This window comes from Eurytemora carolleeae, unplaced genomic scaffold (assembly GCF_000591075.1).
Source record: "Eurytemora carolleeae unplaced genomic scaffold, Eaff_2.0 scaffold1194, whole genome shotgun sequence".
Lineage (NCBI taxonomy): Eukaryota > Metazoa > Arthropoda > Copepoda > Calanoida > Temoridae > Eurytemora > Eurytemora carolleeae.
In genome coordinates, this window is record NW_019397081.1 from 3957 (window position 1) to 23245 (window position 19289).

Consider the following 19289-nt stretch of genomic DNA (forward strand, 5'->3'; position numbering starts at 1 on the left):
TTTGTATTTTGTTCTTCACACCTTGAGGTTTAAAGAAAATGAGACACTACAGAAAAAATTCCGCTGGATACTTTAAGATTTTATTACGACGAAGATCAATTGTTTTCTTTATCGGACTTCTAGCGATCTATTTTCTGTTTAGAACTGTAACAAGACGAACTATTTTCAAGGTCAGTTTTGAAAAAAAATAATTTTACAATAAAGGAATTGAGTTTTTCCCACAAACTTGTATTTTCTAACCCCTATATCTTTGCAACCTGATGGTTTAAACCTTTGATATTTCAAACTTAGACTATTTGATCTAACAGAATTAATAGATTGAAATATCAAAGTTCTAGGAAAACGGGTTATAGGAATTAGAAAATCGGAGTTTGTGGGAAAACCTCAATTTCTTTAAATCAAAATTTTCATATATTGTTGAAATTTGGTGGTTATCTATATACGTGTATACATGATCTCTATTTGTCTGTGTTGAAATGAGGTGGTTATCTATATACACGTGTATACATACTCTCTGTTTGTCTGTGTTGAAATGAGATGGTTATCTTTATACGTGTATACATGATCTCTGTTTGTCTGTGTTGAAATGAGGTGGTTATCTATATACTTGTATACATAATCTCTGTTTGTCTGTGTTGAAATGAGGTGGTTATCTATATACGTGTATACATGATCTCTGTTTGTCTGTGTCGAAATGAGGTGGTTATCTATATACTTGTATACATAATCTCTGTTTGTCTGTGTTGAAATGAGGTGGTTATCTATATACGTGTATACATGATCTCTGTTTGTCTGTGTTGAAATGACGTGGTTATCTATACACGTGTATACATGATCTCTGTTTGTCTGTGTTGAAATGAGGTGGTTATCTATATACGTGTATACATGATCTCTATTTGTCTGTGTTCATGATTTTGTATTATTGATGGTGAATATTTGTGTAAACGCTGTAATAGAATAAAATGTCCTTACCGTATATTCTTTTCATAAATTCCTATTTTTTATTTTAAAATTTACATTATACAATGTTCAGATTTAAAATTTAGAGTTGTTTAAATATATTTTGTATTTTCAATGGTATATATACTATATAGTATGTATATTAGAATATTAAATCAAAATACTTCAATATTATGGATTTCCGATCTAATCTTTCTTTATCCTTGAAATGAATATATTATATTATATACTAGCTTGGGAACCCAGCGTTTCCCAGGTTACTCATAGGTACTTCCGCCGTTTACCCGCACTTAGTCGCAAGGATTTTAGATTTTTTCCCAATCAACTTAGAATATCAAAACACTCAAGCTAAGAACATTTCCGTGGCTCTCCCGAGCTTCCCAATTAAAGGTTTTTCCCCATTCATTACGTTTTTTTTATTCCAGGTCTCCTTGCCTCATGTTACTCCAAACAAGGTGATTCATGATTTTTTATGTAACATTCTTTCCAGTAAGTAAATATTTAATTTAATACTTAGTTCTGATAAAAAATACGAAAAAACGCGAAATAAAATGTTCTAGATAAACTTAAATATAAAAAAATTGTTTTTTGTTTTTAAAATGAAATCTTTATCCCCGTAATCTACAGTGGTCTGAAAGTGCAAGACTGCAATTTTATAAAGAATTAAGATAAGAAAAAGACTGTATTTTAATTATCTTCGCTGAACTTGCTACGGATAGTTCAACCACCTCTGTGTCCCCCTAATATCAACTTGATGCATAGCAGAAGAAGTAACTGATTTAGCAATTCCATGTTTTACTCAAAGAGAATAAAATATATATTAGAGTGGAATTTACTAGAAAAAAGTGTAAAACGGCCATTTCGTTTTACTGTTTCCATACTACAGGTGTACTTCACATATTTGTGCTATATAACCTTTTGGGCCCTGGAACATCATTTTATAGAAAATCTAAAATTAATATTAAAAGAAAAACAAATTATGAAATAGACTGGATTCATAATTGACCAATTATCATTTCATTTAGACTTATGCCTTTCACTTTACAAGCTATGATTTTCCGTTATAACTATAAATCAAATAATGTTTTTTATTCACCTAATTCATTTTATAAAGTTTATTTAACAGCTTTAAAAAATTCGAAATCGAAATGAATAGTCTAGGGAACAAACTGTATTAATGTACTCTACTGCATATAATTTGTGAACATTTACATGCTTTGTGCACTTTGAACTCCCTTTCATGCTGAAAGGGAGTGACAAAATTCATACCGAGGGATTGTCTAGATTCCACTCTAATATATATTCTATTCTCTTTGGTTTTACTGCGTCTCGCTACTTTTTTATTTCAAAATAGAACTCCAAGTTTTTTTTTTTAAACTGCATCTAAAAGCAAAGAGCTTACCCAAACGCTAATTTGTGTCTGAATATTTTAGGTTTGGGATTTTATGGCAGATTTTAGCAATCAACAAATACTAAACCCCGGTATATTCAAGTTCCAAGTCGAGAAGGATTCAAGGCAGAAGAGAATTAATAAAATGAGACAAAAAAATGAAGAATAACATGAAAAAAAATAATTTTAAAAAAATTAAAAAGACCTTCCTTCTTTATTAAAATGTTAGGTAATTAGGAAACATTAATTTTTAAAACTTTAGTACCGTTCCGTTTGTTTATTGATTGATTGTTTAAAAGTTTGTTTAAAATAATTAAGAATTTCAGCGTTTTGTCGAAACTTTAACAACAAACAAAACCAGTTGTTAACCATTCATTACTTTATGAAACTTTTTAAGTTGGAAAGTTATAAAATATTTTTATTTAGTTTAGACAAAAATCTTGAATTTTATTTTTTCCGATGTTGGCAAAGGAATGGAGTTTTTGCCACAAACATAAATGTTCTAATTCCTATATCTCTGCATCCGGATGGTTTAAACCTTGGAGATTTCAAACTTAGATTATTAGATCTAACAGAATTTATAGTTTGAAATATCAAAGCTCATCGACATTGGGTTGAAAAGAAATAGGGATTGGAAAATCTGAGTTTGTGGCAAAAACTCAATTCCTTTCCAGAAAAAAAACATCAATTTTTCTTTTTTCTTTTTTTAATATTTCCAAGAATATCTGAATTGCACTAAATATATTTTTAACGACAGCTTAACCAACGGAAAACGATATTCTTTTTATAGATAATTCATTCTTTCGATATTATATGCTCAACCTTTTTTTTAAATTTTGATTACAAAAGCTTTGAAATTTTTATAATTCTTATTTTAAAAGTTCATTATGTTACTAGGGAATTAAGAACATGCGTAAAGAAAAAATACTTTAGAAAAAAATTAAGATTATTTCAATCTCAACTGTTCTAGTGGACACAATGAGTGGAATTATGCAGTGAGGTAAAATGTTCGATTTAATAAAAAAAAATTCGAACATTTAGAAAGACTATTATCCGTAGTTCCTTTACTATTGTAGTTTTTAAACCAACAGTATAAAACTTTATGGGATTGAGTATAGCAGTTAAACTCGTAGGCTACTCTATATTCTATATATATAAATATATATATATTATCCATAGACACAGTATTTCGTCTGAATTTTTTCGGACTGAATTTTTTTCAGATTTTGATTTTTGCAGTTGACGGGGCTTGAACCATGAATATTTAGATTATGGATCAAACACACTAACCACTGCTCCATCAAACACTGTTGATTGGGTAATGAAATAGGGACCAGATAGCTCAACCAGCTCACTATTAGTTGAGGGCCTTGCATAACCTATTCATTACCACAGAATGCTCAAGTTTAGCGGACTAAACGAGCATATATATATTATCCATAGACACAGTGATTCGTCCTATATACATAATATTTTTTCGAAAATAAAACGTTTTTAAAGAGAAAATCAAAAAATAATTGCAACTAAGTAAAAACGGTTATGTCGAAAATGAATATTTTAAGAATCAGCCTATCCCTAACAGAGAAAAGAAATCATGTTGTAAGTCGTGTAAGTCTAGAGGATAATAAAATGTTAAGAATTATTGCTCTCAATATATCTACCAAGTCTACTTTCTACACAACAGGGTTTATGCTTTATTCCTAAAATCTATCTTTTTGTCGCAGATTGGTATGTTGTTTTTAAATGATTTATTCTGTAGTTTAGGTATTGGGAGTCTATGAGAATATATTAATCTGTAGTTTAGGTATTGGGAGTACTATGAGAATATATTAACCTGAAGTTTAGGTATTGGGAGTACTATGCGAATATTATAATATGTATTTTAGGAGTACTAAGAAAATATTATAATCTGTATTTTAGGTATTGGGAGTACTATGGGAATATATTTATCTGTATTCTAGGTATTGGGAATACTATGTTAATATATTATATGTATTCTAGGTGTTGGGAATAATATGAGAATATTATAATCTGTATTCTAGGTATTGGGAGTACTATGAAAATATATTTTAATGTATTCTGGGTATTGGGAGTATAACTATGGGAATATATTAATCTGAATTCTAGGTATTGGGAGTACTATGGGAATATATTAATCTGTATTCTAGGTATTGGGAGTACTATAGGAATATATTAATCTGTATTCTAGGTATGGGGACTACTATGAGAATATTTTAATCTGTATTCTAGGTATTGGGAGAACTATGAGAATATATTAGCCTGTATTCTAGGTATTGGGAATACTATGAGAATATTATAATCTGTATTCTAGGTATTGGGAGAACTATGAGAATATATTAGCCTGTATTCTAGGTATTGGGAGTACTATGAGAATATATTAATCTGTATTCTAGGTATTGGGAGTACTATGGGAATATTTATTAATCTGTATTCTAGGTATTGGGAGTACTATGAGAATATCCCTGTTTTTACCAATTCTGCACTTGGCCACTTCAGGAACAATTAATAAAAACCTATTTTTTTGAAGTTGTATTGTAAAGGAAGGAACTTACCAAAACCTTCATTTTATAACTCCAATATCTTCACAGCCTGATGCAGTAGATCTTTTTTATTGCAAACTACTTATCCTATTAAACGAAACCACCATAGATCAAATTTCCAAAGTTGTATCGGGTTAAAAATGTATAACAATGAGAAAAACATGATTTGAGGCAAGGTTTCGTTTTCTTAAGAAATCTTTTGGTTTAAAAGTTTCAAAAAACTAAATCTCAATATGAAATGTTTTTCATTTTTGAAGGAAACAACTACCATGCTTTCCTTTTTTCATTTTGTCTAATATATTAGAACTCTGATGGTGTCAATCCATCAATTTTTTCCATTTTCTAGATTAAGTTTTCTCTCTTCATCTTTTCTTTCAATTCAAAGATGAACAAAACATTAAAACCGATTCATCTTTCAGGTGCTTCTTTCAAGTGTAAACGTGAACGTTTAAATTTGTTAACAGACTTTGAAAGAAAAACAAGTTCATATAAAATAAAACTTGTTGGAGTTGTTTATATGGTTTGAAAATTTTTATTTTGGAATTCTAAATTAAATCACACACCAGCTTAAAGAATTTAATAACAGGTTGATATTCCATCCCTCAATTAAAATAGCGTAAATTACGAACTTTTTAAAATTGTAGAAATACATTTTTTCATGAATTTTTTAATTGCTTTTTATAACCTTGCAGCAAGTGTCTATTTTCAACAAGTATTGAATGAAATACTAAATACATTTGTTATGTGTTCAAATGTTTATTTAAAGGATATAGAGCAAATGGAATAATCTTCAAAATATTAGAAACTTAAAATGAAAATAATAACCTTAGATCTAAGAATTTCTAATTTAAGATTTATGAAGTTTAGGATCAGAGTTTAAAGTTTTCAAGATTTTCAGCATTAAAATCTTCATAATTTACAAAATGAATTGAAAATCAATTGCTCGAATTAATTTTTAACTTTAATTTCATGGTGACATTAATTAAGTAATAAGAATTTATCTTTTTAAATCATTCACTTAATTGTTTCATTCTGAGCAGCATTACCAGAGAGAAAAATCCACCCTTTTTTTGGGAGGTGGGGGGTGGGGGGTGGGCTAAGGCTTAAATTGATTCATCCGATACCAATTCCCTTTATTAAGAACCCTGACTTTTATATGATTTTGTTATAGTTGTTCTTTAATGTATTAATATTCTTATCTTTATTTATATTGTTTCTGTAGAGTTTATCAAGATAATAATGAGGTAAGTTTAGTCATTACATTTACAATATTCTTATTAATATTTCATTCATCTTTCATATTTTTATTCATCTTTTCAATCATATTTTTATTCGCATTTTAATTTATATTTATAAATTATTTGTAATCATCTTTTTATTCATCTTTTCATTCATTACATTTACAATATTCTTATTAACCTTTTCATCCATTTATATCTTTATTCACCTTTTCAAAAAGCTTTCATATTTTTATTCATCTTTTTATTCATCTTTAAAATTACATCTCATCTTTTCATTCATCTATAATATTTTAATTCATATTTCATATTTTTTCATTTTTTCAATCATCTTTAATATTTAATTTATCCTTTCATTCATCTTTCTTATTTTAATTCATCTTTTCATGTATTTTTTATATTTTAATTCATAATTTCATGCATCTTTCTTATTTTTATTCATCATTTCATTAATTTCTAATATTTAATCCATCTTTTCATTCATCTATAATATTTTAATTCATATTTACGTTCATCTTTAATATTTTTATTCATCTTTTTATTCATCTTTCTTATTTTTATTCATTTTTATTTATCTTTAATATTTTGATTAATCTTTACATTCATCTTTCATATTTTTATTCATCTTTTCATATTTTTATTAATATTTTCTTCATGTTTGCTTTCATCTATTTTTCAGTCATGTTTGCTTTTTTATTGTCATAATTTTTTTATTGTTTTTATTTTGTTTTCATTCTTTTTTTTCTTCTTCAGAAAAAAACTCTTAATTTTTATCGTATTTATAATTTTTCAAGTTTTAAATATTTAAGAAAATACTCTTTTCTGATTGTGAAAAAAATATTTAAAAAAAGGTAATTTAGAATAAGTGTTTAAATCTTAAAATAATTTAATTAAAGGGGGTTTATTTATTTATACTATTCATCCTTTTCTCTACATAATCTTCTTTAAAAAATATGTTTTTTATTCATCATTATTTTTGTTAAGGTACAACATGTTATTGAAGACCAACATACATATTTTCGATTAACAGAAATATATTTCTAAAATGTAGTTTTATTACCAGCTAAACATGCTCAGACCCAATTGCTGATAGTTAACATATTTCAAGGTCTTCATTCGATGTTCATTCTGTGAAAAATTATAATCTTTATCAAATTTATTAATTCTACAGGGAAAACAGGCAATAACATGGTTGTAAATTAAAAAATGTAAAGTAAAATTAAACTTCATTAAAAAAACTTCAGTTTCTAAGTCATTTAACAGCTTAAAGGGTAAGATTATCCAAGGTCAAGATAACACTTTCAGTGAAAGGTAAATTTAAATTTCCATAACTATCTCTTTATGAGTATAATCAATATAAATATAATGTACACTGTACAGGGGTTGATGATTGCTAGCGATCATGTGACATGTCTTCTATCCTTCAATATATGGTGTTTACAAACAACAAGTAAACAAAGCTTCAGGTTTAGATAACTTTTTAATTTTAGCCTTTCTTTATTTACCGTTAAAAGGAGTGTTCTTGAAAAAATAAAATGGGGTATAGGTTAATCCCGAATTGAATTAGGGTTTGATCGCTACAAATTTTACTTTTATCTGTTGTCAAATATGGGAAACATGGTTAAATCTAAGATATATCCAAGAGAGTAGATCACATATAAATTCAAGGAGTTGGATTACTGGCCGGCCCTAACCGTAAATAAGTCAATTAAATTAATTATTCAGATATCACAAGAAATATATTAAAATTCAACTCGGGATATTCTTGTGTTGTTTATATATCCTAATCTTTAATTTTTACATATGCGGTGAACTGTGGATAACGATTATTTGTCCATATTTCAGGTATTTCACTTGGTAAAGAAAACGAGCGGCCAAAAATCTTCGTCCAAAGTACATGGAACATAATTATTTTTTTAAAGGAATTGAGTCTTTGCAACAAATCCCAATTTTCTAATACCAATATATCTACAACCAAATTATGTAGACCTTTGATTGTTTGACATAACAGAAGTCATAGTCTGAAATATCAAAGGTCTACAACATTCGGTTGTTAAGATATAGGGATTTAAAAATCAGAGTTTGTGACAAAAGACTCAATTCCTTTGATATTTAAACTTCATATGAATGCCCCGAATTAAATGGTTAGTTTTAAATATAATTGACTGATTTACGGTTTTGGTGGAATATGCAACTCCGTGTTTTCCACTACACTTCAGCCAAGAACTTCTTCATGGTAAATATTGATGTGAAAGAGTTCTGGCAAAATGAACTAAAATTATGTTTTAAGAAGATTGAAATTTAAAATTTAAATTTTCTAACTTTAACATTTTTCATCCTCGAGAGATGTTTCAATACAAAATAAATATCAAGTTTTAAAAGTTTGTGGAAAGTAAACTCTTCACAAGATGCGGCCCCGGTTGAGTTTTGAAAATTGTATTTTTTATAATTGAATTAATACATTTTTTTAAAGAGAATTTTCATTTGACTTAAGGCAATCATGTATCTTAAGAGTTTTTCAAACTTACAGGGTTTTCCCAATAAACATGTTAATTAGAGATGACTTGAAAATCATCTTTAATTTACAATAGTTAATAATTGTTTTCTATTATTCCAATGTTGTTATGTATAATGAATTTGAAACTGAACAGATTTATCAATGACTACGAAAGTTTCTAAGTTACAAAAACAATGAACCACAATTTTAAATGCTCCAGGCTAGTTTAGTCTTCGTTGTTAATTTCTTAAGCTGGGATAATACTGAAACTGTGTTCACAAAATAGTGCTGCGTCGGAACAAAGACGATATTGAAGTCGTCACTTAATTCCTATGTTTGTTGGGAATACTTTCTACCAGAGAAGGGACGAATATTTTCACTGGATTTCATGTTTCTCTCATTACTTCCAGAAATTCAACAAGGACAACATCTAATCCATGTTTATTCTTTAATTGTTCGCATAAAATAATGGTTAAAATCTATTTGAAAAACAATTAAATGATGATTCCTGTAAAATCCCTTTTAAGCCAGATAAAGTTTTTTTAAAGAATTTTAACATTTTTTAAATTCTTTATTTAAGTTTAAAACTATATGTATAAATTAAAGAGATGGTCAAAGCAATTAAACAGGTTGCTCACATGTCTGCATATATATATACATGTATATATATACACCCTGCCACAATTCTTATTTAACTTCATTTTCTGCGCTACAATCTTGTTTTCCAAAATGTTTTTTTTCCTGTGCTTTAATTTTCCATCATGTTCCTGGTTAAATTATGATAGAAAAGTTTTTTGTATGTCCCGTTAACCACCAATATGTTGTCGATTTTGGAATTTTGTTGGACACCCTGTTCCTACACTTCATATGTGTTTTATTTTAGAGGCTAGGCATGTCTTGGTTTTATATTTCGCTATCCTTATTGCATTCACCAGGAATCCTGACTCATTACAGCTGATCATACCGTTTTAAATCAGAGGGGAAGGGTGGAATGGGGCCGGGTGGGTGTAGGTTTCTTTAATTGTATTTAAGCTAAATCTCAAATCTAGGTCAGCCAGCATAAATTTTTTTTGTCCTTTTTCATATCTTCTTTCTTTTTGAATGATTTCAGCTAATTCTTTTGATGTCGAGGTATGGATAATTTGGAGGAGTTGGAAGTTTGGAATAGGTTAGGAAGAGATATTATAAGGAATTTCTCGATGCTGAAAAAAGCCTACTTGTTCCTCAATTTATAGTCATTTCCAAGGATGTAAGGCAAGGAAAGTCATTTCAGAAGTGTACACATCTTTAGTACTGAAGTGTACTGTCTCTGAGCGCTAATGTAAACACAAGACGGATGTCGAAACCTGACATGGGATCCATCATTCACATAAAAAATCAATGAAATATTCTGGTCATAGGAAACTATTATGTGAATTATCAAAATTATCAAAATTTAATGCTTTTAACCTCCTCGGATACTAAACGAACACTGATGCATCTATTATTGTTTACAAATTCCGCCCAGAGAGAACTGGTTTTAATATGTACACAGAGTATACACAACCGCAATTGACTTTCCTTGCCTTACATTCTTGGTCATTTCCGACTTGTGAGGACTGTATTATATTATACATTAATGCATAATTATATGCTTAATTATACATTATGCATATGAGGAGTACAATTATCCTTTTTATGCCCCACTCTGGATAAGATCTTCTGTAGCAATCCATTCTTAAGATCAGGATAAAATCCAGTTTTCATTTTTAAGAGCAGGATAAGTAAAAAAGCGGTGTCAGCCCGTACTTCATCCCTGATTTTTTAGTTTTTGTATTCCTTCTTTCAGCTGAGATTTATGCCAGAGATAAGCTGAAAGGTGAAGTTTCAATATTTAATTCCTTTATTCCTTTATTGTCTCTGGGTTGAATCGTGCATTCCACTCAGCACTTAAACTACTCTAAATACTGCGACTGCTCTCATGCCTGCTCCTGGCTCCGTTTCATGGAGAAGAAACTGTGGGAGGACCTATACTATGAGTGAGCAGTACGACTGCAAATTCTACGAATATTATACTTTGTAAACATCATATCAATTGATGGACATCATTTATTTATTTTTTCTAAGAATGGTCAAGCCTCTAATTTATTTAGATTCAAATACATGTTCAAGGAGAAAGATTCTTTAATCCTCTTGTTAAGTTCGGATTAACTCTTTCTCAGAATTAATCAGAGACTAAAAATTTTAGGAAACTAGCTTTCCATTTATTAATACAAAATTCGAAATTTTATATTTATTTTTGTTTCAGGTTTGAAGGAACAGGTAGCCTGGTTACTGAGGTCACGGATTGGCAGTGTCCGTATATTCTAGTGTCTGTGTGTAGGTTAGTATAAATATTTCACTACTAACGCCGAAGAGGTGGGGGGAGGGAGGGCTACTCTTAACTCAGGTTTTAAAAAAATGAACGAAATTCCCAACATATCTTCTTCTTCTTTTATATGTTTTTTTTTCTTTCTTTTAAATGTTTATTATACGTATCACAGATCAACTTCTTTTTCTTGAAGCAAATATATTCATGTTGTTTCTTGGTTTCTTGAAGCAAATATATTCATGTTGTTTCTTGGTTTCTTGAAGCAAATATATTCATGTTGTTTCTTGAAGCAAATATATTCATGTTGTTTACAAATCTCAAATAAAAAAGTAATTAAACCATTACAGGAAGAAAGTTTTGTTCCATCTTGCTACACACAGAACATAATATTATCCAAAAAATGAATTAGAAATAATATTTCTTTAATATAAACTAGAGTAACGTTAACAATCTCCTTAAATATTTTATATTGCAGGGGTGAGGTTGAAACCCAGAGGAGTAAAGTGTTTTCCAACCTAGAAAGTGTTAGGTTCGGATATTAATTTAACAAAATTAAAATACATGGTATGTACCCAAAATAAATGCTCGGTAAAGTACAGTTGTATTAAAATGGTTCGAAATCAACCTTGAATTTCCGATCAATGGACGCCAATAATAATTCTAGGTCCCAGCACAAAGTTTAGTAAGTTATGATAGGTTGCAAGTGAAGGTGTAAATATTCGAACCCAAGTTATCTCTATTTTTAGTTACTTGGTTGAAATTTTTTTATATATTTGGAAATATCGACACAAACAGTCCACACTTTATAACCAGAACTAATAGCTTGGTATCTTTGAAAACAAGATCTGATTCTTTTGGGGGATACCAACTGTTTGGGACACCCGAGAAGTATAAAAAAATGGAACAAAAATAAATTTTTTCCGACTGCAGACCAAAACGGCTTTATTTGACCTGCAAGGCTACAATGACACTGTTTTTGATTTCATGTATACGGTGACAAAGAACATTTTTTTTATAAATTGTCAATGGCACGAAATATTTTGTTATTTTGATGTAAATCTTTATTAAGAACAAAATCTATTTGAAACTAAATAATATTTACTATCAAATGTGTATTTAGATGTTCTCTCTCTTAATATTTGTTAGAATGAAAGCTTAAAAAAGTATGTTCAAGAAATGTAAATATCGACTTATCAAGTATTATATTAAACGTATTAAAATATTTACTTTTCACTTTGATTGTATAGGAGAGAGTAGTTTTTGTAATTCAAACGATTTAGAAGAAGGTCAAACTCATGCGATATTACTGGCACAACTTTGGGACCTCGTAGCTCCTCGAGTTGGATTTTTCGCAAAAGAATGAGAAAAATGAGTTTATCCAGTTAGAATTTAGAAAATCAAAATTTTTTTGGTTTTCTCAATAGCTCCTAAATAAAACATTAAAAATTTCAATCAAACGTTAAAGAAAATGAGTTTCTTGCCACAGATTTTCTAACCCCGGAATTTTGGAACCAGATGTTTTAGACTTTTGATATTTCAGACTATGAATTCTCTCTCTCTCTCTGAAATATCGAAGGTTTACATCACCATCAGATTGTGAAGATATAAGGATTAAAAAATGTGAGTTTGTGGCAAAAACTCAAATACTTTACTTCAGTTTGAGTAACCTCGTAATTGTTCTTGTTCCATTTATAAATCATTCTAATATCTTATAACAGTTTAAACTCTTTTTGATTAAGAATATATTTGAACAATTATTTATTTACAAATATTTAAATTTTACATGATTTATGATATGTTTTAAAATAAAAACAGGGTAAATATATCACAACTGTACTGCACTGCACAAAGGTAATCAAAAACCCATGACATAATTGTATTCTTTCTCCTATAATTGTGCAGTGATAACCAGAAAACTCTGAAATAGAAAGTTGACTTTTAGAATAAAGTTACAGCTTTAATAAAAGTCATACAAGCACAGCACAGAAATTGTGCGGTGTAAACAGACTCATTTCGCTAAATCAGTGCTTTAATAAGTGTCTAAAAAAACTATTTGCTTTGTAACAAGACCAATACACTTATAAAGTATGCTATAATGTCGTCTTCCTATTCTATTGTTTTCTGGTTATCACTGTAGTAAAAGAATAGTAGTAATTGTCATTACTACTAAGAAATCCCTACCGTATAATGTTACGTACAAGATTCTCCAGGATATCTTAGAGAAAAGAACTCATGTTTGTCACAAACTCTGATCTTCTGTCTCTAAATCTTTTTAACCCAATGTCTCAGAACTTAGATATTTAATTATGAATTCTGTTATAGTTACATGCACCAGTTACAAATATATAGGAATGAACAAATTTGAGTTTGTAGCAATGAGTTAATTTACTTATTCGTTCCTAGGACTGCTTGATAGGTATACAAATTTAAACAATTTACTTATTCGTTCCTAGGACTATTTGATAGGTATACAAATAGACTGCATACACAACTAAACAATTTACTTATTCGTTCCTAGTACTGTTTGATAGGTATACAACTAGACTGCATATATATTGTTTAGTTGTGTATACACAACTAAACAATTAAAACTATTTCCTAGCTAGTTTGTCTATAAATTGGATAATATACAGATAGAAAGTTTGCTAGTGCAATATACAAAAGTTAGAATTCAACAATCATTTCACTGTTTTTGGTTACCCTTGTATAACTTTATCTCTTAGGTACTAAAGTGCATAACGCATGATACAAATACAATACAATGACAGGGGACAGGTAAAATGATGTAGAAGCATCCAGATTCTATAAATATATATTTGTCTTGTCTGTATTTTTTGTGTCAACTCGTATGACCCCGGAGAAGTTTAATGGCTGGTCGAAATGGACATTTTTGCCTGAATAAAAAAGTCAACATTTACGGTTTTTGAAAATACACGAAAACTTTTGTTTTTTGGAGTATATAATGAAAAAAATGATAGTGGCTTAAAATTATCCAGCGTATTTGAGGGTCCAAAGTTTTTCATGATAATAGATGATACGTCATCATAATAACTCTTGAACGTTAAAAATCATAATCGCCTTAACCCTATCCCTGCTGAGGTACTTGAAAACCAGGATATGCTGGGGGAGGGGGGGTCGACCCCCCCTCTAAATCCCATGTTTTATGTCCAAATATGACAAATATACATCATTAGAAAGCTCTTGTGCTCTACTTTTAGAATCTGCAATAAAATTGCAAATTTGCGAAAATTGAATTTTTTATCGCAAAATCCAAAAAATGTAAATGTAAAAATGTTTGCAAAAAAAAATTTGTCCAAAAAATGAAAAATTATACATTTTTGAAAAGCCCTTGACCATGCCTTTTCAAATTTGCAAAAATTTTTGCAAAATTTTAAAAAACCTGATTTTTAATCAAGAAAAACTAAAAATGTGCAAATTTCCTTTGACAGGTTGTTTGCAAAAAATTAGCAATTTTTTTTCGCAAAACTTGTGCAATCCGATTCCGTATGTCAAAGGCTTTCCAAAAAGCTAAATTTTATCAAAATCTGACACGTGAAAGTGGGTCAAAACAAAGATTTAGTTTGTTACAGGCAAAAGCAGTCATTCAGGCAGTTAGTATTAAAGCCCGGTTTTAGACCTAAACGGAAGGCTTTGGGTATGTAAGAAAAGTCAGAAAATTTCAACAGCCTCAGACCAATGCTGTTTGAGTTATGTAAAAAAACTACAGGGGGGGGGGGTCAAATTGACCCCCCCCCAGCAGGAATAGGGTTAAAGATGTCACTAATTTAGACTTTTTCAATAATTCCAAAGTTTTTTTGAAATCATTAATTAACAAGATTGCCATTTTTAATTTCCGGTTTTACATTTATGTAGGACTGATGGCAGTATCAGTACAAACGTCAGACCCACAAACGTCAGACTTTTCAAAGGTCGGACAGTACAACCGTCGGACAGTACAAAAGTCGGACTAGTACCAACGTCGGACTGTTACAAAAGTCGGACTGAGACAAAAGTCGGATTGGTATAAACGTCGGACTAGTGTCGGACTAGTACAAACGTCCGACGGGAAAAAGTCGGACTTTGGTTGAGTTTGAAAAAAATACCATTGCTATAATAAATAAATTTAAAAAAATACACACTCTTATTGTGATGAAAATCAGAGATACTGTATAAAACAACAGACTACAATTTTACAAAGGAGTTGAGTTCAATTGTCACAAACTCTCGTGTTTCAATGCCTATATCGTTGCAACCCGATGTCATATAACCTTTAATATTTCAACCTATTAAATCCATTAGATCAAACAGTTTAAGTTTGAAAGTATCAAAGGTTAATACCATTACCAGGTTGCAAAGGTATAGGGATGAGAATATTTGAGTTAGTGACAAGAACTCAGTTACTTTTGGTAGATTTTTATTAGACCAGTCGAAAAAAGGAAATAACTTTTTAAAATAAATCTTGAAATTTAAATTTTTTCCTTAGTCCGATGTGTGTACTGGTCTGACGTTTGAATACTGGTCTGATGTTTGTACTGGTCTGACGTTTGTACTTTTCCGACGTTTGTACTGTCCGACGTGTCTACCAGTCCGATGTTTGTGGGTCCGACGTTTGTACTGGTAACCTGATGGCCTATGCTTTCACTAAAGTTAATTAAACACATTAGATTCACAACTTCTCTGTAGTTTTAACAATGATTGTTAGATTGACAAATATATATGACAATTATACAGATATGTGAGTACACAATGTTTTCCATGTCGAATCTTTCAAGCTGTGAGAATCTTTAGAATGAAAACAGAGTAAACAGGGGTTTAATCTAGTTTCTTAAACTCATGATTAAATCTTAATATTTACTCTAAAGCGCAAATAAAGTCTCTGGAAAGTTAAGATTTGAGAAATGTATTCTGGGAATTATCTGAATAAGATTATTCAAAATCAAATTCAATCAGATTCGTTTTAGGTTTCAACAAAATATGCTAATTATGCTTTCTAGTTTTTAACCAATCCTTCAAACGATTGTTTTGGTTCCCAGGATTGAAGAAAATTGTCCACTATTGAGGACATAACTATATTTAATAAATTTCGAGTTTATACAGTCGCCGTCGTATATATCAATACAATGAAGACGACTTTAGATCTTTAATTTCCACCAAGCTTAAAACAGCATGGATAAACATAAACATGGAAACAAAGAGAAACTAATCAAATCTTAATTAAAAAGGTTGTCTTCAATGTATAGATATAAACGCCTACCACTGTATTTCAAGGGACCGTTTACTTATTTGAGTAGTTTGAGATTAGCTATATGCATTGGTATTTAAATTTTTCAAAGACTGTTGCCTGAGAAAAAGCCGATTATTTATTCAGAATTCCAGCGCAAAGGTACGATACCTTTGCATTTACACTATTTGATGTTTTTTGTCATGTCATGTATTTTTAATAATTTTCTAATATTAAATTGAATTGTAGTTTCTAATAGTTAATTGTAGATATCTTTAATCTTTTTCAAAATAATTTATTAATTGTCTTTTTTATCAAAATATAACTTATTTTAAATATTTGAAGGTTTGATACGTTTTCCCTACTTCCCCAAGAGTCCTCTGAATTAATGAAGATTTGAAATCTAGGAACCGGTTTGTCTGAGGGAGAAAATCGTTTTTGTATAAATTTGTTAATTTGTTAAATCATGTTTAAACACGAAAAACGTTTATTTCCTACAAATTCTAAAATCTAAAATGGCTGACACATGATGTCATTGAAATATGATAACTTTAGATTTTATTGGGCTGTCGTTACTGAAAAAATTAGTGTATATGCAAAGGTATTGTACCTTTCCGCTGGAATTCTAAGCGATAAATCAGATTTTACTCCGGTCATAGATTTCTTTAAAGGTATAAGACTAGTTAAGTTTTGTTGTTTTCATTCTTAATTTCAATTTGCCAGTAAAAATGTCAGAATTAGCATTTAAATAGTTCAATTAAAAAACCGTCTTTGTCAAACAATATACAGTCATTCGTACATACTACATAGCAATACAACCAAGACGTCTTTCTATACTAATTTTGATTTTAAACAGCATGGAAAAAATAAACATGGGCATTTGAAACAAAGAGGAGCTGTCAATTAACAGCTTCTCGTTGTTTGCTTGTAAACTTGTAATTTAAAGTTTGAATTAGAAATCAAAACGTCTGTATTGTATAGATAAAAACGCCTACCACTGTATTTAAATAAAGAAAACTCGGTATGCCGGAAAATGGTTTAAGTTTTATGTCAGTTTATAAATTTAAGTTTTGTTGTTTCGGTTGCTAACTTCTATTAACCGAAGAAAATGTACATTTAAATATTCAATAAAAAAAACATTCTTTCGTCGCATAATTTATAAAAAAAAATTAAAAATTTTAACTTTCAAAATAAGTAAAAATCAAACTAAACTAAAATGGGCCTTAACTATCTGAAATAGTTTGATAGTTACATAAATTCGATTTGATATTACTTGATCTTCAGGGCTTGGGCTTAAATTCTTCAAAAATAAATCCTATACTGTAAAAAGAGCTAACTTACTATAATTTTAGCGCTTTAGGGAAATGGAATACTTAATATATGTAAGACACGTTTCTTGTAAAAATTTGATGAACATTTTTGTATCAATTATTTGTTTCCTTAAAACAGAAAAGAGTTGATTTCCAAGCTTTTATAAGGAAAATTTACATTTATTCTTCTATTACTCAAAAGTCCATTCAGTACAATAAAGGTTTAAACATTGAATCCATCTCTTCATATTCTATTGATTTGATGAGTCTGTGTCAATCGAAGAAATCATCTGATCGATTGATCCTGAGTTTATTGGTCCTTGATCAGGTTGAAGAAATCCTTGCTCAGTTTTCTCGATCGAACTGCTGGACATTGACATTGGAGTCTCATCCTTCCGAGCCCACTAAACGGTAATATTTTATTCTTCCGAGCCAACTAAACAGTATTATTTTATTCTTCTGAGCCCACTAAACAGTAATATTTATTCTTCCGAGCCCACTAAACAGTAATATTTTATTCACAAAACAGTAATATTTTACTTCTGAGCCCACTAAACAGTAATATTTTATTCTTCCGAGCCCACTAAACAGTAATATTTTATTCTTCCGAGCCCATGCTAAACAGTAATATTTTATTCTTCTGAGCCCACTAAACAGTAATATTTTGTTCTTCCGAGCCCACTAAACAGTAATATTCTATTCTTCCGAGCCCACTAAACAGGAATATTTTATTTTCTGAGCCAGCTAAACAGTAAAATTTTATTCTTCTGAGCCCACTAAACAGTAATATTTTATTCTTCCGAGCCCACTAAACAGTAATATTTTATTCTTCCGAGCCCACAAAACAGTATATAATATTTTATTCTCCGAGCTTACTAAACAATAACATTTTATTCTCTGTACCCACTATGCCACTAAACAGTACTATTTTATTCTTCGAGCTTATTAAACAGTAACACATGATACGTATTATTAATGAAACGAATTATTAAATGTATATGCTTTCAGAAAGAATTATTACATAATCTAGACTTGAATATTTGCAGAAATTTATATTGTATAAAGGAATTAAGTCTTTGTCACAAACTCTGATTTTTTCTAATGCCTATGTGCAACCCAATTAGTCGCAAACCTTATATTTTACAGATATTTCAATCTATGAATTATGAATTATTCAATTGAAACCGGTTTTTTGGGATTTGAGACGCAACTTAAGATTCATTCAATTCGGACTCTGTTAGATCAAATAATCTAAGGTTAAAACAAATACCTACGGTTTACACCAATCCGTTTCAAATGCTAGAATGCATTTGTGATGATATCCAATACATAGGAAATTGGACAAATAAGAGAAAATTGATGCAAATCTACGCAACTAGGAAAGAAAATCTAACTTATAAAAAAAAATACAATTTCCACCTGTGCAGTTTCTCGAAGGGCTGCCGAGGTTAATTCTTCTATTTCACTAAACCAAACAAATAAACATGATAAAACTTTCAGTTGGAATGGCAGAGTTTAAAAATGATTTGAATTATTTTGTCTTTTGTTGGTTTTTACTTTCTTATTATTTTTTATATATAATAATTGATAAGATGTTAGGTATTTTCCCAAATGCTCAGACTTGGGAAGTTTCACATTCGGGTAGTTGCCACTTGGGAAAAATTCCTTTGGATAGAGAGATAGAGTGGAATGGAAAGATTGTTTAGTTCAGTTTGTAGTTCGGTTTGAATTGGTTCCAGGAACTTGGTTTGATCCAATTTGA

General features: G+C 29.6%; 2 protein-coding genes across 4 annotated transcripts in view; one reads left to right on the forward strand and one right to left on the reverse strand.

Annotated features, from left to right (window-relative positions):
* Positions 1 to 18906, forward strand: LOC111711700 (uncharacterized). 2 transcript variants are annotated; one of them, XM_023486106.1, is made up of 11 exons: positions 1 to 170; positions 1386 to 1415; positions 2394 to 2476; positions 3321 to 3350; positions 4808 to 4867; positions 6134 to 6155; positions 7530 to 7615; positions 10934 to 11008; positions 11472 to 11525; positions 17856 to 17938; positions 18861 to 18906. In XM_023486106.1, exons 1-10 carry the CDS (start codon positions 39 to 41, stop codon positions 17902 to 17904), a joined length of 621 nt encoding a protein of 206 aa, XP_023341874.1. In that variant the 5' UTR covers positions 1 to 38; the 3' UTR covers positions 17905 to 17938; positions 18861 to 18906. The 2 variants fall into 2 exon arrangements, with proteins under 2 accessions (XP_023341874.1, XP_023341873.1); XM_023486105.1 differs by lacking the exons at positions 17856 to 17938; positions 18861 to 18906 and adding an exon at positions 11927 to 12498.
* LOC111711699 (uncharacterized) overlaps positions 16687 to 19289 on the reverse strand; it is a 21174-nt gene continuing 18571 nt past the window's right edge. For both annotated transcript variants that reach the window (XM_023486104.1, XM_023486103.1), the window contains exons 14-15: positions 18947 to 18992; positions 16687 to 17931 (exon numbers count right to left, since the gene is read on the reverse strand). In XM_023486104.1, the coding sequence (XP_023341872.1) occupies positions 17779 to 17931; positions 18947 to 18992 (199 nt within the window). In that variant the 3' untranslated portion in view covers positions 16687 to 17778. The remainder of the gene's footprint in view (positions 17932 to 18946; positions 18993 to 19289) is intronic.

Coding starts and splice junctions, on each gene's coding strand:
- LOC111711700 (XM_023486105.1), top strand. CDS start 39: ATGAGACACTACAGAAAAAATTCCGCTGGATACTTTAAGATTTTATTA. Junction 2,477..3,320: donor CAAGTCGAGAAGGATTCAAG/GCAGAAGAGAAT, acceptor CAACTGTTCTAG/TGGACACAATGAGTGGAATT. Junction 6,156..7,529: donor TTTATCAAGATAATAATGAG/GTAAGTTTAGTC, acceptor TACACTGTACAG/GGGTTGATGATTGCTAGCGA.